The sequence below is a fragment of the Neoarius graeffei genome, chromosome 21 (assembly GCF_027579695.1).
Source record: "Neoarius graeffei isolate fNeoGra1 chromosome 21, fNeoGra1.pri, whole genome shotgun sequence".
Lineage (NCBI taxonomy): Eukaryota > Metazoa > Chordata > Actinopteri > Siluriformes > Ariidae > Neoarius > Neoarius graeffei.
Genome location: NC_083589.1, coordinates 23,612,603 through 23,636,863, shown reverse-complemented (window position 1 = coordinate 23,636,863; position 24,261 = coordinate 23,612,603). Strand labels below are relative to the sequence as shown.

Sequence of the window (24,261 nt, the reverse complement as noted above, 5' to 3'; positions counted from 1 at the left end):
ATGTGCTTATGGGGGGGTATGTGTGCCCTGCCTAATAGACACCGGTTCTATGGTGTCAACGATTACTGAATCCTTCTTTATTACTCACTTTCAGCCATGGGGCTCCGACCGTCTGCAATCTTGTCAGTGGTTGCAGCTCCATGCAGCTAATGGCCTGGCTATTCCTTACATTGGCCATTTGGAACTGGATATAGAACTCTGTGGGGAGTTATTACCTCATTGTGGGGTGTTAGTTGTTAAGGACCTGGCTGGTGGGGTAGGGATGAATATACTGAGCAAATGCTACCATGAGCTCTTTGGTCAGCATGGCCCTGCCCTTTTTGATCTGCCCTTGGTCTCACGGGCTCATAGCTTAGTTGTTCAGGCTTTGCAATTTTGCCATCGTGCAGACAGCAATGTCGCTAGGCCTGGGAGGGTAAAGGTCCGGGGTAAGTAGGCATATCGAATTCCGGGTGGCACCATGATGATGGTTGCTGCAACATGCTCAGCCCAGTACTCCCATAACCCTGTTATTTGAGCCCCCTGAAACGGGCTTACCAGCTGGCCTATTGGCTTCTCCTGCCCTGATTCAAGTGACTCGAGGTACCGGCTTTATACCTGTGGTTAATGTAGGCAGTGACGATGTTTTATTATACCCTTGTACATGCTTGGGTAAGTTGTACAGTGTACAAGTGGTTAGCTTGCCTGCAGATGTGCTGGAGGTTGATGCCATGACAGTAACCATGGCGTCCCATACAGTGGTTCCTTCCATGCTGGATCAGATCGAGGCTATAGACTTGTCTGCTCTGTCTGATGCAGACCAGGAACAAGTAAAGTCATTGCTGCGTAAGTTTAGTGGAGTTTTTTCTACCCATGATGGAGATTTGGGTTGTACTAACCTTATTTCCCATCATATACCCCTAATCAACGACGCCCCTGTTCGACGGCGACACAGGCATATCCCTCCCTCGGAGTATGAGTTGGTCAAGCTCATATCAATCAGCTGTTGGAGGCGCAGGTCATCAGGGAGAGCAGTAGTCCTTATGCTTCTCCTATCGTCTTGGTGCGGAAAAAAGATGGTAGCCTGCATGTGCGTGGAATTCCGCCAACTTAACGCCAAGACTTGTAAGGATGCCTTCCCTTTACCCCGAAAAGAGGAGTCTCTGGATGCGCTGGCAGGGGCCCAGTGGTTTTCCACAATGGACCTAGCCAGTGGATATAACCAGGTTCCTGTCAATGAGGGTGATTGTTCTAAGACCGCATTTTGCACTCCAGTTGGCCTCTTTGAATGGAATCGCATGCCATTTGGGCTTTGTAATGCCCCTGCGACCTTTCAGAGGCTAATGGAGCGGCTTTTTGGGGATCAACAATGTCAGACTTTACTCCTGTATCTTGACAATATTGTGATTTTTTTTCCTCCTCGGTTTCTCAACATTTGGAGCGGTTAGAGGTGGTCTTGGGGCGCTTATAGTGGGAGGGCCTAAAGGCCAAGCTGGGGAAGTGTGCTTTTTTCAAGCAGGAGGTAGGCTATCTGGGCCATGTCATTTCGCAACATGGGGTAGCCACAGATCCTAGAAAGATTGAGGCTGTTGCTAGATGGCGCGTACCCAGCACAGTGTCAGAATTGCGCTCTTTCTTGTGCTTTGCCAGCTATTATTGCCAGTTCGTGGAGGGGTTTGCCAAGTTGGTGGCACCACTGCATGGACTGGTGGCTGAGCTAGGTGGTACAAAATCTAGGAGAGGCTCCAGCCATAGTCTTGGCTCTTCCTGGATGGAGCAGTGTCAGCATAGTTTTGAGGAATTGAAAAGAAGGTTTACTACCACTCCTGCTCTCACTTATGCTGACTTTAGGCTGCCGTTTATTTTGGAGGTTGATGCCAGCCATAGTGGCTTGGGAGCGGTACTCTCCCAAGAGCAGGAGGGAAAAGTGCACCTGATAGCATATGCTAACCGAGGTCTGAGGCCCACTGAGTGCAATATGTCCAATTACAGCTCCATGAAATTGGAGTTCCTTGCGCTCAAGTGGGCCATGACCAAGAAGTTTAGGGAATACCTGCTGGGACATCATTGTTTGGTCTATATAGACAATAATCCCCTCAGTCATTTGTCCTTGGCTAAGTTGGGGGCCCTGGAACAACGGTGGGGTGCCCAGTTGGCCTCTTTTGATTTTGAAATAAAGTATCATTCCGGTCGGCATAACCATAATGCGGATGCCCTGTCTAGACAACACCCCACAGATTTGTCTGGTTCGGTGGAGTTGGCCTTAGGCACCATACTCCCTACCTCATTACAGCAGGCAATAGAAGCACAGCCAACAGTAACAGTCACCCAGACCGTTATTACTGCTCTACCAGGACATAGTAGCTCGGAGTTGCACTCCATGCAGGAAGCAGATCCTACCTTACAGGAGGTTCTGCTCCACTGGCGACAGAAAGTGAAGCCTAGCTCTGAGGTGCGTAAGCGTATGTCGAAATCTGCGATAATCCTGTTACGCCAGTGGGATCGGCTGGTGGAGAGGGAGGGAATCATGTACCGAAGGGTTCTGCGGCCAGATGGTGCAGGGGAGTGTTTTCAGTTGTTGTTACCAGCTAGACTTCAAACAGAGGTATTGACTCAGCTCCATCAGGATCACGGCCACCAAGGCATCGAATGTACTATGGCAGTGGTTCTCAAACTTTTTTCACCAAGTACCACCTCAGAAAATACTTGGCTCTCCAAGTACCACCATAATGACCAACATTAAAATACAGTAGCGTAGTAGGCCTAAGTATTCATTAAAAACAAGGCAGAGGTTTTATTTAACAAGTATATTTAATATTGTTGGCCACTGTAACATTACACACAGTACTTTGAACAGTAACACTGTGTTTAAATATAGGAAAATAAAACACTGTACTTAAATAATGAATCAAATAAAATTAATTGCACATAAAAGTGAAATAAACATTGTACTAAAATAAATATTAAAAGAGTTCTTAAAGATTAAATGAAAATGTACTTAAAAGTTATGTAAAAAAAAAGTACTGTCCCTGCATACAACACACTGCGGCCTGGGCAGCTCCTCTGTCCCGCTCCAAATGAATCCCAGTTTTATGTATTTTTCGTCATACTTCCTCCTCACTGGTTTCTGCCGTTTGCTAGCAGTTCTGGGGCTGGTTTTGCCACTGTCGTTAGCATCCGCGCTCGGCTCACACACGTCCTCTTCAGTTCTCCCTCTCTCCTGATCCACGCTCCCATTCGCGGATTTAAGCCACGACAGTAATTTTGTCGTACTCGTAATAATTAGCAAAGCCACCTCCACCTTTTCCCATCACAGCCTAGTCTACCAATGGTGGATAACCGTCTGTCAGCAGAACCGTCGGGAGTGCGTACATAGGCTATGTATGGCTACCCAGAAGCACTTGCAAACTTTTTAAAATTATTAACTTAATTTGCATCTCCTTCCATTTTCTTGTCATCGGTTGATAAGATATTTTCATCCATTCGGATATTATGGATAATATTTCATGTTTTATTTAATTTTATTTTTTAAATTTTATTTATATTTAATTAAGTGATTCTTTGGCGTACCACTAGAATGGAGCCCGCGTACCACTAGTGGTACGCGTACCACAGTTTGAGAATCACTGTAATATGGAGTTGGTTAGGAAACGATGCTATTGGCCGGGCATGTCTACTGATGTGACCCGTTGGTGTCTTGAGTGTGACCGGTGCCAACTGGCCAAGGACTCTCAACCAGTGGCCCATAGTTTTATGGGACATCTGCTGGCTTCACGGCCACATGAAGTGCTTGCCATTGATTTTACCCTGTTAGAGCCATCTTGGTCTGGCCTGGAGAATGTCTTGGTTATGACTGATGTTTTTACCAAATACACTCTGGCCATTCCCACTAGAGATCAATGCGCTGCCACCGTAGCCCAGGTGCTTGTTTGTGAGTGGTTTTATAAGTTTGGTGTCCCAGCTTGCATTCACTCTGATCAAGGCAGGTGCTTTGAGGCATCTTTAATTCAACAGCTTTGCCATCTCTATGGGATTCAGAAGTCTCAGACTACCCCCTACCATCTGGCTGGAAATGGCCAGTGCGAACGCTTTAATCGCACATTATACAACCTTCTCTGTACGCTACCTGAATCCCGTAAGAGGGACTGGGTAGTTTGCCTTCTGCAACTACTCTTTAGCTATAACTCCACCCCCCATCCAGTCACTGGGGAGTCCCCATACTTCCTAATGTTTGGTCAAGAACCGCGGTTACCTATTGAATTTTTTTGTTAGGGAGGGTTTAAGAGCCAAGAGCAGGCAGCCTCCATGACTGGGTCATGGAACATCAGACCAGATTGCAGGTGGCCTTTCAGGGAGCCCGTGACCATTTGCAGGCTGCAGCAAATCAGAGAAAGGAGACTCATGATTGTCGGGTCCATGATGCACCATTGGGGGAGGGTCAGCTGGTATATCTGCGTGACTTAAATGTGTGAGGTAGACATAAAATCCAGGACCATTGGGGGAGGGTTAGGTATGGGTAAACACTCGTGTTCTGCGCCTGCTTTAGAGGTATTATTTTGTGCACAGATGAGGCATCTCTTGAGAATTGAGTCCACGTAGCTGTTTAAATTGGCTATACAAAAAAGTTTGTTCATGTCTCCCTTCACCCCCCCCCCCCCCCCCCCTTCCTAGAGGGCTGGAGGAGAGGTCAGACCGGATACTAGTAATATGTACGATTTCAGACAGGCAATCATGATCAATGTCATCCAGAGTGTCATCCTGAGAATTAAGGAGGCGTGCGAGAGTATGACCTACAGTATCGAAAGAGGATGTGGCATGAATTTCGAGATTGTTAGTAGAACAGAGAATGGTTTCGTATCCGGAGCGGCGCTGCACAGTCATATGTTGGGTCTGTAAATTTTGCAACACCTGTTTAAATTGTTGTGATGAGTGCAAGATCAGCGGGTGAGACAAAACCAATTTCTCTGCATCTAAAACCATCAGAGCACATGCGGCGACAGACCTTAGACACGCAGGTAAGCCTTGGGCAACAGTGTCTAATGCAGGGGTGCCCAAATTGATCCATAAAGGGCCATGTGGCTGCAGGTTTTCATTCCAGCCATGCAGCAGCACACCTGATTTGGCTCATTCAATCAACTGAACTGTCTTCACACAGTCAAATACTTGCAGCCACACCCACCCTTGATTAAAGGGTGGGTGTGTCAGTTGATTGAATAAGCCAAATCAGGTGTGCTGCTGCATGGCTGGAATGAAAACCTGCAGCCACATGGCCCTTTATGGATCAATTTGGACACCCCTGGTCTAATGTTTTGGATAAAAACGCACAAGGACACATCCCCCCCCCCATGCTCCTGGGCCAACACCGCAGAGGCTGTGCCTTGGTGTTCACAGGCATAGAGGTGGAAGGGCTTGGAGTAGTCAGGTAGACCCAGGGCTGGGGCTGAACAAAGGGCACTTTTGAGGGAGTGCTAAGCGTCTATCATAGCGGCAGTCCAGGTCAAAGGGTGCTGCAGTGGATCATGATGAGAGATTGCAGAACGGAGAATCTTGTCATATAAATAGCAGTCAGGGATCCATTGTCTACAGTAATTGATAAGACCCAGGAAAGCCATCAGTGCATGTTTAGTTGCAGGGCGCTTTGTGTCTAGAATCACCCGCACCTAGTCAGATGACAGCTTACGACATCCTTGTGAAAGTTCAAACCCCAAGTACTTAACAGTGTCCATGCAATATTGCAGCTCGGTCCTGGAAACCTTAAATACCTTGCGCGCCAGATGTTGGAGCAGGCGTAAGGAGGCGTCTTGGCAGATTTCTGGTGATTCAGCAGATACCAGAAGATCGTCTGCGTACTGAAGGACCACAGCGCCCTGGGGAAGGGAGAGGTCACGGAGTGCGTCCTGAACTACGGCTGAGAAAACAGCAGGAGAGTCAATGAAACCTTGAGGCAAACGTGTCCAAGTATTCTGACTCCCCCTGTGCGTGAAGGCAAACAAAGGCTGTGTCTGCTGTTCAACAGGAACACTGAAAAAGGCAGAACAGAGATCAATAATGGAAAAACAGCAATGATGAGCAGGAACCTGTGACATTACAGAGGAAACGTCAGGTACAATGGGTGCAACAGGGAAAATCAGTTCATTAATCTTACTTAAATCCTGCATAAAACGCCAGGTACCATCAGGTTTAGATACTGGATTGACAGGTGTATTGTACGAGCTGGTACACGGTCTCACCACGCCTTACTCAAGGATAGACTGTAGGATGCCATCAATTCCCTGAGCCTTAGTTTCAGAGAGAGGGTACTGTTTAACATAAACAGGATGTACATGAAAATTGAATCATATTTTTTGTAGTTTCATGTCAATTCCATTTCAGTTCCAGGTTGCAGTGAAACAAAATGCGGAAAGGTTCAAGGACAATGAATACTTAGACAAGCCAATGTATCATAATAAATTGTGATTTCATGATAATTTATGACGTTTTCCTTAATGGTTACATAAAGATAAACCCAAGTCTCCGATTTATAAACACCACTGGAAAGAAATTTTTTTTTCAACATTCTTCAAGTAAACATTTGTTAACTCTGTTTCTTGCTGAATTAAAACATTGCCTAAACTATACTTACTCTTCTACTGTAAGTATAAGTAAGAGTAAGTAGCATAAACTATTTACTGCATGGCACTGCAACTATCAATGCAGCTTCATCATAGCTGTCGCCTAGGACGGCATGAAGGATAAAACGGTAATCTGCTCCTACCAGCTGGCAGTGTCGTGACATTTTTACGAGCATGTCTACGAAGTTGAGTGGTTTGTCTAACGGAGGCAACATTTTAATAATATCTTTCAGGTCTGATGCAGAAGGCGGAGTGATTTTCAGCCCCCTATCCTTCTGAACCCATACGCAAGCAGTATTCACAGGGGAAGGTGGCGGTGGAAGAGAACCTCTGTCTGGTCCCACATCATCGTCATCCTCATCAGAGTCGTCAGTCTCGTTTTTTAGTACCAGCATATTTGAGCTTACAGAGGGTTTTTTACCTGCCTTGGGTTTCTCAGGTTTAGCACCTGTCTCAAGAGATGCAGGCGCGCTGGGAGCGCTATCAGCAGGGCATGAATGATTACTTAAATCTGGATATAGTTTTGAGACCGGTAATGGACCCTGAGGGACCGGTGTGGATGCAGGAGCGGGAACATTATTCGATCCCTCATACGGCGGCGGTAGAGCGGAGGCTGTAGGTGGTGTAGTAACAGGAGGTGTAGACGAAACGGGTTTTGCCTTGTCTTCAGGCTTAGGGCGTGGTACTGATTTTCTTTATTCCTTAGTTACTTTAATTTCGTGAAAATCATGCCATACTGGTTTCATTTTGACCCATTCTAAATAGCCTTTAGTAATATAATCATAATCCCATTCTGGGTTGCCCAATCCCTCGTATATTTGTCTATGTGCCGAGGCGAAATACTCTGGTTTAAAAGTTCCTGCACGAGGATAAGTCAAAAACTGAGGCTGGGATTCAGTCCAGCCGGCCAAATCGTCTAACCATGGACTGGTGTAGAATGCTAAACCACAGCGATTCATCCAATCCTGTGGGGTTTCCTCGGGGTCCGGTTTGGGTGCCTTAACACAACTTCCCCCCATGGTGACGCGTAAGGACCGTCTCGAGCACTAATTATTCCGTGGTAACTCACACGGATGCGCGCACACTAATTATTCCGTGGTAACTCACACGGACCCATGGCAACTCTCAAGGGGATAAATGGATTTTTGGATACTACCAACCAGGTGGAAGTCCCTTAAAATAAAAGAGACCTCTTACCTGATTAGGAGTATCCCGGACGAGCCCCCAAAACTGTTAGGTCAGAGATTCACCGTCTCTTCCTCTTGCTCCAACCAGAGCGATCACCCTCTCGCAGATCGGTCCCTTCGTGTCACCCAGAGCTCTGGGGCGAATCGTGAAACAAGACAGGAACCCAAAAATAGTTTCACAGTCTTTATTCACAATTCACCAAAGACAAGAGACAACAGGAGACTTTATATGTGTGTGTGTGGGGGGGGGGTGAAGACTACGTGCGAGTAAGAGGACCTTGCTCTAAGTGGGTCAAGTTATCTGCAGCAGAACAGGATACATTATCGCAAGGGTATGCAATAATAAGCAAAATGTTCAGACACATTTCTGATGTACAGCCTGTTCTTAAGATAGCAATGGAATTTTAAGCAAAATACTGTTTCCAGCTGTCAGAGCATACAGTGGTGCTTGAAAGTTTGTGAACCCTTTAGAATTTTCTATATTTCTGCATAAATATGACCTAAAACATCATCAGATTTTCACACAAGTCCTAAAAGTAGATAAAGAGAACCCAGTTACACAAATGAGACAAAAATATTATACTTGGTCATTTATTTATTGAGGAAAATGATCCAATATTACATATCTGTGAGTGGCAAAAGTATGTGAAGCTTTGCTTTCAGTATCTGGTCTGACCCCCTTGTGCAGCAATAACTGCAACTAAACATTTACGGTAACTGTTGATCAGTCCTGCACACCGGCTTGGAGGAATTTTAGCCCATTCCTCCATACAGAACAGCTTCAACTCTGGGATGTTGGTGGGTTTCCTCACATGAACTGCTCACTTCAGGTCCTTCCACATCATTTCCATTGGATTAAGGTCAGGACTTTGACTTGGCCATTCCAAAACATTAACTTTATTCTTCTTTAACCATTCTTTGGTAGAACGGCTTGTGTGCTTAGGGTCGTTGTTTTGCTGCATGACCCACCTTCTCTTGAGATTCAGTTCATGGACAGATGTCCTGACATTTTTCTTTAGAATTCGCTGGTATAATTCAGAATTCATTGTTCCATCAATGATGGAAAGCCGTCCTGGCCCAGATGCAGCAAAACAGGCCCAAACCATGATACTACCACCACCATGTTTCACAGATGGGATGAGGGTCTTATGCTGGAATGCAGTGTTTTCCTTTCTCCAAACATAACGCTTCTCATTTAAACCAAAAAGTTCTACTTTGGTCTCATCCATCCACAAAACATTTTTCCAATAGCCTTCTGGCTTGTCCATGTGATCTTTAGCAAGCTGCAGATGAGCAGCAATGTTCTTTTTGGAGAGCAGTGGTTTTCTCCTTGCAACCCTGCCATGCACACCATTGTTGTTCAGTGTTCTCCTGATGGTGGACTCATGAACATTAACATTAACCAATGTGGGAGAGGCCTTCAGTTGCTTAGAAGTTACCCTGGGGTCCTTTGTGACCTCGCCGACTATGACACGTCTTGCTCTTGGAGTGATCTTTGTTGGTCGACCACTCCTGGGGAGGGCAACAATGGTCTTGAATTTCCTCCATTTGTACACAATCTGTCTGACTGTGGATTGGTGGAGTCCAAACTCTTTAGAGATGGTTTTGTAACCTTTTCCAGCCTGATGAGCATCAACAACGCTTTTTCTGAGCTCCTCAGAAATCTCCTTTGTTCGTGCCATGATACACTTCCACAAACACGTGTTGTGAAGATCAGACTTTGATAGATCCCTGTTCTTTAAATAAAACAGGGTACTCACTCACACCTGATTGTCATCCCATTGATTGAAAACACCGGACTCTAATTTCACCTTCAAATTAACTGCTAATCCTAGAGGTTCACATACTTTTGCCACTCACAGATATGTAATATTGGATCATTTTCCTCAATAAATAAATGACCAAGTATAATATTTTTGTCTCATTTGTTTAACTGGGTTCTCTTTATCTACTTTTAGGACTTGTGTGAAAATCTGATGAACTTTTAGGTCATATTTATGCAGAAATATAGAAAATTCTAAAGGGTTCACAAACTTTCAAGTGCCACTGTATAAGAACAAAAGGTTACAAATAAGTTAATACCTTCTTGGTTAAACTGAGATCAAGAATAAATCCTTACACTTTGTCATTAAAGTATTTAGGGTAATGTATTTGTCCAGAGCCATCTTTAATAATACGATCTTTAATAATAAGATCTTTCATTTATCCTGTTGCTTCTTGATACTGCGAGAAGTTTTCGTCTTGATCTTCTCGTGTCCTAATTTGAGTGTTGGAGCCCAATCTGGATTTGTTTTATCGTGTAGGTTTGCCGGTGCTCTTGCAAGGTGAGAAGCCGAGTGTTCACGTTAAAGCTCAAAAATTCAATTTAATCAACAGAAAACATTGCTTTACTTAGCAATGAACTCTTACCAGATATAAAGAGGTCACTACATACGCAGGTGTAATGAGCTTTTTCCTCATTTAAGTCCTTACGATGTATATTTTTGAACCACGGCATTCTCTGGACAGTTCATCTGTTTTGTCACCGTTTTTAATTATTTTTGAGAACTTTAAAAAAAACGTTTCTCTTTATCACGAGTAGCATTATCACTGCACACAAAGTAGGCATTGTCTTTCTTCAAAGGCAACGGCGATGAACGACGCGTTGCAGCAGCTCAGACGTGAAGCGCTGGTTCCTGTTTGTTGTTTATCATCCAACATGGCGGACTTCCGGGTTGGGACGTCAAACGTGACATCACTTGCACACGAAGAAAAACGAGACACAGCACTGGAAACATTGTTTTAAATCTTATTGCATTACACTTAGTGTTCATACACATTTCCATTTCCGGTTGAGTTTGCTGTCTCTTCTCCCTGGCGTTTTCTTTTTTTGTTTGTTTTCTTTAACTGTGCTTCTGATTTTTGCCAACATGTTGCTAATCCATATTGTTTCTTTTTGGTTAATTTCGGACTCTTCTTGCTTGGTTTTGACACTGGCTTTTTGCAATCACCTGTAGCTAACCTGCCTGCCAGCCCCCTCTTTCTTTCCATCTGCTTGACTTCAGCAGTGGTGAGTGAGTTTCCACCATTTACTACGCTGTTGCCTTGTTTTATGTGCTGGTTAGTCAAATTGCTTCCCTGCACCATACTCTGGGTGTGGTACCGCTGGTGTTTATGAGCGGTGTTAGGCTAAGGTGGCTTTGCACCTTATATTGGACTGCGTCTATCCATCTGTTTTTGGATCGTGACTGTGGTTCTGGGTATTGGTTTTGTGGCACGGGCTTTTACCCATGTTTTACACCTACTCGCCAGAGGAATTAATAAGACAGTGCGTGGCACCGCTTGGATTCCACGGTATTTAAAGTGCATATCCTGGACCAATTCGTTTTTTTTATATGAAAGTATGTCCCTTTACACACTCATCCAGAAGGGTAATTTTGCACAAGGCCATCTGTCTACAGCAGAAAAAAATAAAATAACAAAACACATCTGGAAAAATCCCAAGGGAGTCTGGAGCCAGATTCATGACGTCACCTGTGGAAGCGCCAGCAGGCTGCGCGAGCTTTGCACGGTTTCAGTGCACAGCCTGTGTAGACCAAGCTCTCATTGTCCGGTCTTTTGGGAAACAGTGAGTACTAATCCCATCAAGATCGGTGTTGCTACACCCTCCTATGATACATCTGTTAACCATTTTAATAATTATGTGATAACATTGATGAAATTTGCAGAAAACCACTAGGTCGTTTTCTCATAAACAAACCAGCACTGATGTAGGATTCAGAGGGCGGTGTCCTGCATGTGACGTCATGAAAATCAATGTTTCCTGGGAAATCCAAATGCCAAGTTTTTTCAGAGGCGGACCAATTCGCCTCAAATGGCTTGATTTCAACTGAATTTTTCTGGTATTGCGCAAGGTAAAAAAAATTGCAGGGAATGCAAAATGTTAGACATTTGACCAAAGTTCAATATAAAATAGGAGAATTACATTGATCTTGCTCCTGAATTTACCCATGATATGCCCTTTAATCTGTGCCGCTCTTTTCGAATCGCGCGCCACCCTCGGTATATTCACCGGTCTCTGTGCTCTCTGACTGCTCATTATGCTTTGGAGTCTTCCGTACCCATCATATGGACTCGCAATCGGATTGCCAAGGTCAACAAGAACACTAATGACGGTGTTCTTCACTCACTTGGGAAACTGCAATGTTCTGCTCTCTCTGGAATGTCACCTGTGTTTCGTGCAAAGATTGGGCTTTTAAACTCCCACTCCATCACCAACAAAGCATCACTCATTAATGACCTAATTATCCAAAAGACCCTGGACATACTTCTGCTGGTGGAAACATGGCAACAGGCTGAGGACTATCGACATTTAAATATGTCTTCACCAGCTGGATACACAAAGCCACGTCTCACAGAGAAAGGTGGAGGTCTAGCTGCAGTTTTCCAATGTGGTTTGAAACTTAGTGTTTTTGTTTGTTTGTTTTTCATGATGTTACATCCTGTGAATATCTGGCTTTGAAAATCTCCACTCCCATACAAATGTTGCTGCTCTTAGAGGCCCCACCCAAGCTTAATGAAAAAGACGGAGATCTCCCTACACTCACCCCAGAAAATAGGGAGAATTTTTTTAAACCTTGAATGACTTACACAAAGCTACAGGAAGATGCTAAATGATACACATACCAGTACAAATGATTTAAAATGTCCAAACAAACAAGATTTCTGTATCAAAACAACATCTATTTATTAAAATTTTGTTATCTGTCAGTTGGGTGAAGTACAATCATATTAAGGAGTAAGTAATAAAATCTTTAAAAAATTTAATTGTAAATAAAAAAAATTCCAAAACAATCTTTTTGAAATTTTAGAACTATGATAAAATATCAAGAATCAAATTTATAACAACATTAGGAGACAAATAAAACAATGTGGATGGATCACTGTAATAGGATAATTAAGTTTACTCATTGCAGTTACTGTCCTTTTTTCAATCACAGAGTTTTAGTATCACAATCTATTTATTCGGGAACTCTCTTCTCCATAAACTCAGTATTATACTGGACTGTTGCCTTCTTAGCCAAAGAGATCAAGGAGGTACTTGGTTTGGTCTCATAGCATTTGTTATCTGTGTTTTCTTAAAAAAAAAATTAATAAGAAGTGGTAGGCCTATCATTAGATTGACACAGATTTTAAGGACTGGAATAAAAAGATATTCTCTTATCTGTTAATAATTATTATATTATGGGAAAAACACTTACTGTAGTGTGTCTTGTAGAGTTGTGAACAAGTTTTGAGCATTCGGTATATTGCACACTGGAATGCCTAGAAATCTGTTTTCAACTCTGAAGGTCCTTTTGTCAAGCAGTCTGACCCTGATGGCACAAGCTTTGCCATCTGACCTTTTGTTGGACTCCTCCATCATGATGGTGATCGGGCCCTCTTGAGCAGTTTCTACAATGTTTTTCATATAGTGAGGAGCAAGAGCCTTATTGATTATAGCTGTGGTTTTTGTGTGTCCACAGTGAAATTTTTTCTGCTATCCTGCTGTCTGGAAAAGCTGCCTTCACAAGCTGAGTTATATGCTCGGCAACAGAAAATGGTAAGTTATGCTCAGCTATAAACTGGCAAAACAGTACCTCAGCTTTTGTCACTTTATCGTCCACAGTTTCAGTTACTAATATTGACTGACGTAGATCAGTCAATCTTGCTTGAGTACCGCTCTGTTTGGCAGAACGTTCATTGTCTTTGTGTTTTTGTCGATCAGAATGTTTTCGAAGATCGTTTTTACCTCCATAGGCTACCGAGAAAGTCTCAAAACAGTAAACACACTCGGCGAACATCAGTCCTTTCTTGCTCTCTCTGACCCATGGATACTCTGTTTTCCAACTCAACTGATACTTCGACAAGCACTTCGTTGACTTATTAGGCAGTTGAGAGCCATCAAGTTCTGTATTTTGTCGTTTTGGCATCCTTAATTTACTCTTTTTCGTTGGTCAGAGCAAAAAAATGCTGCCGACTGCAGAAAACTGAAAGTACACAGATGTACTTCTGGCAGAAGGTGGGAACTAGACTAGGTGAGGTGACATTTTACGGCGAAAATAGTAACCGACGATTGAGTGGCGCTGCGATCGCCTTCCACGGAAAAAATCTGTATAAAAATAATTTTCGACTTCAGTCAACGAAATCTCGGGAGGATTTTTTTCACGTGTCGGGAGATCGGGAGATTTTTTTAGAAAAGTGCCGATTTATCGGGAGACTTGAAGCCTCAGTTAATCTATCGATCTCCCAAATCATCGCCATCTCTTTTTCTGTCTGAACTGAATGAACTGCTAACTGTCGCCTCATCTGTCTGTACTGCTGTCATTCTTCTGGGTGACTTGAATATTCATGTTGACATTAGTTGCTCCCTTAAGCAAGTATCTCACTGGGCTGTGACAGCTTGCAACAAATGGCGAACGTCATTCGCGAGATAGTTTCAAAAGTGTCTTGAAACATTCGCGGGGCTTCTCAATTTCCTCGCATGAGTCACAAAGTGTCGCTCCTTCATCGCTGAAATTTTGAACATGTTCAAAAAATTTGTGTGACAAAATTTCTCTCAAAATAGCTGCAAATGCGTTGCAGGTGTCGCAAAGCCATCACGAACCCTTCTCAAGTTAATTTCTGTGAGACAGGAAGTGCGAGTGTATCTCGCTGGGCTGCGACAGCCTGTGACTAGTTGAAGACACAACAATTGCGATAAAATATGCGAATATCAATTCAGTGTGATTCCAAGTGAAAATTGTGGCTAATTCACATATTTAAATCGCAATTGTTGTGTCTCCAACTAGTTGCAGGCTGTTGCAGCCCAGTGAGATACTACCCTTACTGATGAGCTCTTGACTGTCTGTCTTTGAATGTTTTGGTTTAACTCAGCATGTTGATTTTCCCACACATAATCATGGTCATATACTTGACTTGCTTTGCTCTACTGGTATAAAAATTGTATCTGTATCGGGTTCTGATGTAGGTTTTACTGACCACAAGTTGATTGAGTGTTGTCTCAGTGTGCCTTCTTCTAAATTTCCTCTGCGTTCTTCTGTCTTTTTCCATAATCTTTCTTCTATTGATATGCATTCTTTCTCTGCCTCTCTTCTTTTTGTAAATTTGCTGAGGTTTCCTCCCCTGATGATACAGTTTCTATTGACAATAATACTATATCTAACACACTTAACACTTTCACTCCACTTAAAACTAGACAGGGCTCCGCAAATCGCGCCTCTCCTTGGTTCACCTCTGAGCTTAGGGCAATGAAGGCCAAGGGAAGGCGGCTAGAGTGCCTTTATAAGAAAACTGGCCTTACTATTCATCTTTCACTCTTCTCTGAACACATCGCAAAGTATAAGGATGCTCTTAATGCTGTCCGATCCTCCCACTACGCTAACATTATTAAGAGTGGCAACCATAGACCCAAAACTCTGTTTAATACAATAAATAAACTTCTTCAGCCTCCTTCCTCAACCACTCCCAGTTCCCCTGCTCAGTGTCAGGCTTTTTTGGATTTTTTCAAGTATAAAATTGACAGTATTTACCAACACTTTTATTCTGAAATTCATTCTTCTGTCTTGCAAGTAGCTCTTTCTCATAAAGCTGACTGCTGTCTCTCTGCTTTCTCTCCTGTTGATTCTTTTAAAGTATCGGAAATTATGACTAAGTCCTCCTCCTCCTCATGTCTGCTGGACCCTGCACCCACTGCACTTCTTAAATCCTGTGTATCTGCTATCTCCCCTTATATTGCTCATATGATTAATCAGTGTTTTGCTTTAGGCACTGTTCCCATCTCCCTCAAAATTGCTTCTGTTACACCAATACTAAAGAAACCTGGTCTAGATTCTTTTTCACTGTCCAATTACAGACCCATTTCAAATCTCCCTTTCCTAGCTAAAGTAATGGAGCGAGTTGTAGCCTCTCAGCTTCATACTTTCCTTGCTCATAATGATCTCGATGAACCCTTTCAGTCAAGCTTTCACAATCTGCATAGCACTGAATTTGCTCTCTTAAGAGTTGTTAATGACCTCCTGCTCTCAGCTGATGCTGGCCATCTCAATGCCCTTGTTCTCTTGGACCTCACAGCTGCCTTTGACACTGTACATCATGAGATACTCATTTCCAGACTATCTTCTTTTGGTATTACTGGCTTAGCTTTAGCCTGGTTTCAGTCATATCTAGCAAACAGGCAACAGTTAATCTCTATTGGTGTTCATAAATCATCCACTGTTACTGTTGCTCAAGGTGTGCCTCAGGGTTCTGTCCTTGGTCCCCTTCTTTTTATATTATATATTTCTCCTATAGGCCAGACTATTCGTAACCATGGCCTTAACTTTCATTGTTATGCTGATGACATTCAAATCTGCATCACTATTACCCCTTCCATAGACTCTGTTCAGCTGCTAAGGACTTGCATCATTGACCCTTAAGCAATGGTTGCATAAGAACTGCCTTAAACTTAATGCTAGCAAAACGGAGGTTCTATTAGTAGGTACCAAAAGACAGATTCTGAACTTCTCCAGTTTCACTATTGATGTTGATGGTGTGTCTATTAGTCCTTCCCAAGTTATAAAAAACCTTGGAGTTCTCCTTGACTCTACCCTTACGTTTGAACCCCATTTAAAACTAATTACTAAGAATGCTTTCTTTCACCTCTGCAATATTGCACATCTCCGCCCTCTTCTCTTGGAAACTGATGCCAAAATGTTGGTCAATGTGTTTATTTTTTCTCATCTTGACGATTGCAATTCTCTCTTTTATGGTCTCCCTGCCACATTGCTCAATCGCCTGCAGTACATCCAAAACTCAGCAGCTAGAGTCCTCACACTCGCCAAGCGCACTGCTCACATTACTCCTGTTTTACAGCAACTGCATTGGTTGCCAGTTATTTCTTGGATTAAATACAAAATCTTGCTTTTAACCTATAAAGCTCTTCATGGTTTCGCCTCTTCCTATCTCTGTGAGCTAATTCATTTGTACTGTCCCTCCCGCTCCCTCAGATCTTCTGTCTGTGGACTTCTGACTGTCCCACGTTTTAAACAGGCATCTATGGGTGGCAGATCTTTTGGTGTTGCTGCTCCTAGGCTTTGGAACTCATTACAACAATAGCTTCATGGCTGTTCCACTCTCTCTTCCTTCAAAGCTAACTTTTCTCTTTTGCTCACACTACTCTTCCCAGTGTGGCTTTTTTTTTTGGGGGGGGGGGGGGGTAACTCCTGTGCAAAGCATCCTTGGGTTTGTGAACGGCACTATATAAATTGAACTTATTATTATTTCATGTTCGCTTAATTCAAATAATTCAAACAAATGACATATTAAGTGTGAGCTGGAAATTGCTGTGCAAAATAAGGCCTTATTGCATTAAATCTGAGAATCAGCAGTAATGAATTACACTTCATTTACTGTATGACTCTTTTGCCCATTCTTCTTTTCAGGCCATGAGGAGATTTTACTACATATCATGCAGTACTACAGCTCTGCTGACGATGCTGATCTTAGCCTCTGTGAAAGATAGCAAATGTATAACAGACCCTCATCAGAGAAAGCTTTTACTCCAAGAGGAAGCCTCCAGGCAGATCGGTGGCAGAGTGGAGCTCAGTGCAGCAGAACATCGACTTGACTCACTCTTGCGTAAACTGAAAGAGCGGGAGATAATGGCTCCATATTTCCCTCCAGCTATGCACTTCTTTAAAGCAAAGCCCTACATCCAAAGGAGTCCTGTGTTTAAAATACTAAAAAAAATGCCAAAAGGTATTTTTGTGAATCTCTAACTCCTTATCTAAAATGTACCAAATTTCCTCAAGGACTCCCAACAAGCCTACATTGGTTTTATTTGGTTCTATTTGTACAACCCCGATTCCAAAAAAGTTGGGACAAAGTACAAATTGTAAATAAAAACGGAATGCCATAATTTACAAATCTCAAAAACTGATATTGTATTCACAATAGAACATAGACAACATATCAAATGTCGAAAGTAAGACATTTTGAAATTTCATGCCAAATATTGGCTCATTTGAAATTTCATGACAGCAACACATCTCAAAAAAGTTGGGACAGGGGCAATAAGAGGCTGGAAAAGTTAAAGGTACAAAAAAGGAACAGCTGGTGGACCAAATTGCAACTCATTAGGTCAATTGGCAATAGGTCATTAACATGACTGGGTATAAAAAGAGCATCTTGGAGTGGCAGTGGCTCTCATAAGTAAGTATGGGAAGAGGATCACCAATCCCCCTAATTCTGCGCCGACAAATAGTGGAGCAATATCAGAAAGGAGTTCGACAGTGTAAAATTGCAAAGAGTTTGAACATATCATCATCTACAGTGCATAATATCATCAAAAGATTCAGAGAATCTGGAAGAATCTCTGTGCGTAAGGGTCAAGGCCGGAAAACCATACTGGGTGCCCATGATCTTTGGGCCCTTAGACGGCACTGCATCACATACAGGCATGCTTCTGTATTGGAAATCACAAAATGGGCTCAGGAATATTTCCAGAGAACATTATCTGTGAACACAATTCACCATGCCATCCGCTGTTGCCAGCTAAAACTCTATAGTTCAAAGAAGAAGCCGTATCTAAACATGATCCAGAAGCGCAGACATCTTCTCTGGGCCAAGGCTCATTTAAAATGGACTGTGGCAAAGTGGAAAACTGTTCTGTGGTCAAATGAATCAAAATTTGAAGTTCTTTATGGAAATCAGGGACGCCGTGTCATTCGGACTAAAGAGGAGAAGGACAAACCAAGTTGTTATCAGCGCTCAGTTCAGAAGCCTGCATTTCTGATGGTATGGGGTTGTATTAGTGCGTGTGGCATGGGCAGCTTACACATCTGGACAGACACCATCAATGCTGAAAGGTATATCCAGGTTCTAGAGCAACATATGCTCCCATCCAGACGACGTCTCTTTCAGGGAAGACCTTGCATTTTCCAACATGACAATGCCAAACCACGTACTGCATCAATTACAGCATCATGGCTGTGTAGAAGAAGGGTCTGGGTACTGAACTGGCCAGCCTGCAGTCCAGATCTTTCACCCATAGAAAACATTTGGCGCATCATAAAACGGAAGATACGACAAAAAAGACCTAAGACAGTTGAGCAACTAGAATCCTACATTAGACAAGAATGGGTTAACATTCCTATCCCTAAACTTGAGCAACTTGTCTCCTCAGTCCCCAGACGTTTACAGACTGCTGTAAAGAGAAAAGGGGATGTCTCACAGTGGTAAACATGGCCTTGTCCCAACTTTTTTGAGATGTGTTGTTGTCATGAAATTTAAAATCACCTAATTTTTCTCTTTAAATGATACATTTTGTTAGGACTAGGACTGTTTTGGCCTCTAGAGGCCGCTGTTATTTCCTTTTTGTGTCATGTTTGTTTTGGCCTCTAGAGGCCACCACTGTTCCTGTGTTTTGTGTTTGTGTTAATTGCCTGTTTAGTCCTGATTATCTTCACCTGTGTTCAATTTAGTTTGTGTATTTATACCCCCTGAGTTCAGTCCTCTTGTCACGGAGTCTTTGTGCTGTTATGTTTATCTCCAGTTTCCTCTGTACCGTGTTCTTTATTTTGCATTTTGCTTTTCTTTTGGACCTAGTAGTTCCTGTGTTTTTTGGATCTTCTGTGCTTTGGTATTTTTGCCTTTTCTTTTCAGTTTTTTTGGCTTTTGTTTTGTACTTTTGGATTTTTTATTTTTTCCCTTATATCTTCTGAGCGTTTTTGTATCTTTACTTTTTGGATATTTTTTGTACATATTGTAAATAAACCTTTTTGATACTTTTTCTACTTCCTCCTCACACCTCTGCATTTGAGTCATCCCCCTGGTGGCCTGGTGGGGGTTTGCTGGATTATCACACCAACGAACCAGGTTCGAATCCCAGCAAAACCCTAACAGAAAGACTCCGTCATGACCAACTCAGCAGAGGCTGCTTCAACTGTCTACCCGGCCAACCTTCAGGGAATTACGGCAGCTTTGACACGCTTCGGAGCGACCATGGATGCTCATGGACGTACGGTCACCAGCCAATGCTCGCCACGAGGAACTGCTTCAGCAAATTGGGAAAACCCTGGCACAGCTGACATCTCTGCCTGAATCTCCTGATCCAGCTCCTGCTCCTGTGCCTCCTGCCATGCTGCCTTCTTCACCTCGCGAACCCAGCCTTCCTGCACCACAGAGGTACGACGGCAAGCACAGTGAGTGCCGAGAGTTCCTTACCCAGTGTCAACTCACCTTTGAGCTTCAGCCTACCACCTACACTACGGATCGCCACAAGATTGCCTTTGTGATCACCTTATTAGCTGGTAAGGCGTGAGCCTGGGCTACTGCTATCTGGCAAAGACAGGGACCTGAGTGCCTTGATTTCCAGCTGTTCTCTGAAGAGATGCTTTGGGTCTTCGATCAGGCGGACATCAGTACTGACGCAGCCCGAAAGCTCATGTCCATCCGGCAAGGAGGAAGCGTCGCAGATTACACCATCCCGTTCCGGACGCTCGCAGCAGTAAGTGGATAGAACGAGACTGCCCTGGTGTCAGCCTTCCACCATGGTCTGTCTGACCCCATCAAGGACGGTCTGGCCTCTATTGGATGCCCAAGTGACCTCGAAACCCTCATCTCACATGCTATTCGTCTGGACAACAGGATGAGAGAACGCCACCAAGCCTTGAGCCCCCCCAGCCTCCCTACCTCTACCTGGAGACCGTCTACCTCCTTCACTGACTGTCCAGAACCCATGCAAGTGGGTCGTACTTGCCTCTCCGCATCTGAGAGGGAGCGCAGAAGGAGGGACAAGTGCTGCATCTACTGTGGCAAGCTTGGTCACTTCCGAGCATCATGTCCCGAACTCTTGGGAAAAGGACTGCCCCGTCCAGCCGAGGGAGGGTTGTGACGGGGCCTACCCTCTCTCCCGGACTCCCTGGCCAAGGAATCTACATCCCAGTCTCCATCTCCTGGGGTGAGTCTGTCCACTCTTGTCAAGCTTTGTTAGACTCAGGGGCGGCTGGGAACTTTATGGATATTCACTTCGCCCAAAGCATCAATATTCCTACTGCACCTCTTGAAGTCCCACTGTCTGTGTCTGCCCTCGATGGCCAAGCGTTAGGTGATGGAAGAGTCACCCAAGTTACTTCTCCAGTCTTCCTCCAGTCTCAAGGTCACAAGGAAGAAATATCCCTGCACCTGATTCCTTCACCTGAGTTCCCAGTTATTCTAGGCCTTCCTTGGCTTACTCGACACAACCCTCGCATAGACTGGGTAACAAGCCAGGTTGTGGAATGGGGCCCTGCATGCCATGCCTCTTCTCTGCTCTCTAGCTCTCCTGTGTCTCCTGCTGAGCCCCCTGATCTCACCGAGTTATCTCAAGTTCCCACAGAGTACTGGGATCTCAAGGAGGTATTCAGCAAGAGCAGGGCCACCGTTCTTCCTCCGCACCGGGCCTACGACTGTGCCATCGACTTGCTCCCTGGGACTACCCCTCCTCGTGGCAGACTGTTTTCCCTCTCTCAGCCAGAACGCAAGGCCATGGAGGAATACCTCAAAGACGCCCTGGTCTCTGTGTTCATTCGACCCTCCACCTCACCTGCTGGTGCCGGCTTCTTCTTTGTCGGCAAGAAGGATGGGGGGCTCCGACCATGTATTGACTACAGGGGCCTGAACAAGATCACTGTGCGCAACCGATATCCCCTTCCACTGATGTCCACTGCTTTCGACCTGCTCCAAGGCGCCACCGTCTTCACCAAGTTGGACCTACGGAACGCATACCACCTCATCCGTATCCGACAGGGAGACGAGTGGAAGACTGCCTTTAACACCCCGTCTGGGCACTACGAATACCAGGTGATGCCCTTCGGACTCACCAACGCACCAGCTGTTTTTCAGGCCCTAATCAACGACGTCTTAAGGGACATGATTAACCTGTACGTTTTTGTCTACCTCGACGACATCCTTATCTTTTCCAAGACCGTGCAGGAGCACCACCACCATGTCCACCAGGTTCTCCAGAGGCTGCTACAGAACAATCTGTTTGCCAAGGCCCAGAAATGCGAATTTCATGTTCCCGAGGTCTCCTTTCTGGGATTTATTGTACGGACAGGCCAACTCCAAATGGACCCTGCCAAGACCCTGGCCGTCCGGGACTGGCCTACTCCCAAGTCCGTTAAGGAGGTTCAGCGGTTCTTAGGATTCGCTAACTTCTACCGCAAGTTCATCAAGAACTTCAGTTCTGTGGCAGCACCCATGTCAGACCTCACCAAAGGGACAGGTGGATCTTATGTCTGGTCTCCTCAGGCGGAAAAGGCGTTCAAAGACCTCAAGGACCGCTTCTGCACGGCACCCATTCTGGTCCTCCCGGACACCTCCCAACCATTCATCGTGGAGGTAGACGCCTCGGACAGTGGTGTCGGCACGGTGCTCTCTCAACGTTCGGAAGGAAAGCTGCACCCCTGCGCTTACTTCTCCCACCGCCTGAGTCCTGCGGAGTCCCGGTACGATGTGGGGGATCGAGAACTGCTAGCGGTCAAACTGGCCCTTGAGGAGTGGAGGCACTGGCTGGAGGGAGCGCAACATCCATTCCTGGTTTGGACTGACCACAAGAACCTGGAGTACCTCCAGCAAGCCAAGAGACTGAACCCTCGACAGGCTAGGTGGGCCCTGTTTTTCAGTCGGTTTGACTTCACCCTCTCGTACCGCCCCGGCTCCAAGAACACCAAACCTGACGCACTGTCCAGGCTGTTCTCTGCCACTAATAGGGAGAATGAAGTCGGGCCTATTATCCCTGTGTCCCGGATTATGGCCCCTGTCCGCTGGGGTATTGAGGAGGCTGTCCGACGAGCTCAACGCCAGGACCCCGGTCCTGGGACAGGGCCACCGGGCCTCTTGTACGTCCCACATCAAGCCCGGGCCAAGGTTCTCCAGTGGGGTCACTCTTCCCCTCTCACTGCCCACCCGGGAGCTCGGAGGACCCTGGACTTCCCGAAAAGATGCTTCTGGTGGCCTAACATGGAGAAGGAAGTAGGGTCATTTGTCCTGTCCTGTGAGGTTTGCACCAGAACCAAGAACCCACGACAGCGTCCCCAGGGTCTCCTGCATCCTCTGACCATTCCCCGGCGTCCCTGGTCCCACGTGGCAGTCAACTTCATCACGGGTCTCCCTGAGTCACAAGGTAACACGGTCATTTTGGTCATAGTTGACAGATTCTCCAAGGCCTGCCGCTTCATACCACTGTGCAAACTCCCCTCTGCTCTTGAAACAGCTAAACTTATGTTCAATCATGTCTTCCGAGTCTTTGGTCTTCCACAGGACATCGTCTCAGACCGAGGGCCCCAGTTCTCCTCCCGAGTGTGGCACGGGTTCTGCAAAGTCATCGGAGCCACTGCCAGCCTCTCCTCTGCGTTTCACCCACAGTCCAGTGGTCAGACGGAGAGGCTCAACCAGGACCTGGAAACCACCCTGCGAGGCCTGGCTATGGATAACCCGACATCGTGGAGCACCTGGCTGCCATGGGCAGAGTACGCCCACAACACCCTGCAGTCATCGGCCACCAAGCTGTCGCCATTCCAGTGCCAATTCGGGTTCCAGCCACCTCTGTTCCCGGACCAGGAGGAGGATGCGGGGTTGCCCTCGGTCAAGCAATATGTGAGACGGTGTCGCAAGACCTGGAGCAAGGTCAGAAAGACCCTCATACAGACCTCCAGAACCAACCAGACTCTGGCCAACCGCCATAGAAGACCTGCACACGCTTTCCGCCCTGGGCAGCGGGTTTGGCTGTCCACTAAGGACCTTCCGCTGCGGGTGGAGAACCGCAAGCTTGCTCCTCGCTACATTGGCCCCTTCAAGGTGGTGCGCAGGGTGAACCCTGTCTCCTACCGGCTCCAGTTGCCCCAGACTCTGAGGATCAACCCCACTTTCCATGTTTCCCTGTTGCGGCCCGTACTGACGTCTACGTATGCCCCTGCCCCTAGGAACCCCCCACCCCCCGCATCTTCCAGGGGCAGACTGTGTTCACTGTGCATCGCCTGCTTGACTCCCACCGGGTCCGCGGGCGGTTGCAATATCTGGTGGACTGGGAGGGCTATGGTCCTGAGGAGCGCTGCTGGGTTCCTGCTCGGGATGTCCTAGGTAAAGAACTGTGTCGGGACTTCCATTCGGCCCATCCGGATCGCCCTGGGAACATCAGGAGACGCTCCTGGGAGGGGGTCCTGTTAGGACTAGGACTGTTTTGGCCTCTAGAGGCCGCTGTTATTTCCTTTTCGTGTCATGTTTCTTTTGGCCTCTAGAGGCCGCCACTGTTCCTGTGTTTTGTGTTTGTGTTAATTGCCTGTTTAGTCCTGATTATCTTCACCTGTGTTCAATTTAGTTTGTGTATTTATACCCCCTGAGTTCAGTCCTCTTGTCACGGAGTCTTTGTGCTGTTATGTTTATCTCCAGTTTCCTCTGTACCGTGTTCTTTATTTTGCATTTTGCTTTTCTTTTGGACCTTGTAG

At 45.4% G+C, this 24,261-nt stretch overlaps 1 protein-coding gene across 9 annotated transcripts in view; it reads left to right on the top strand.

Annotated features, from left to right (window-relative positions):
• LOC132869586 (adenosine deaminase 2-A-like) overlaps window positions 1-24,261 on the top strand; it is a 37,880-nt gene that overhangs the window by 5,021 nt on the left and 8,598 nt on the right. For 7 of the 9 annotated variants that reach the window (XM_060902847.1, XM_060902840.1, XM_060902845.1 and 4 more), the window contains 2 exons: window positions 13,282-13,358; window positions 17,218-17,533. In XM_060902847.1, the coding sequence (XP_060758830.1) occupies window positions 13,356-13,358; window positions 17,218-17,533 (319 nt within the window). In that variant the 5' untranslated portion in view covers window positions 13,282-13,355. Of the gene's footprint in view, window positions 1-6,862; window positions 6,959-12,119; window positions 12,181-13,281; window positions 13,359-17,217; window positions 17,534-24,261 lie in introns of those variants that run through there. The other 2 variants (XM_060902846.1, XM_060902839.1) reach the window with 2 other exon arrangements.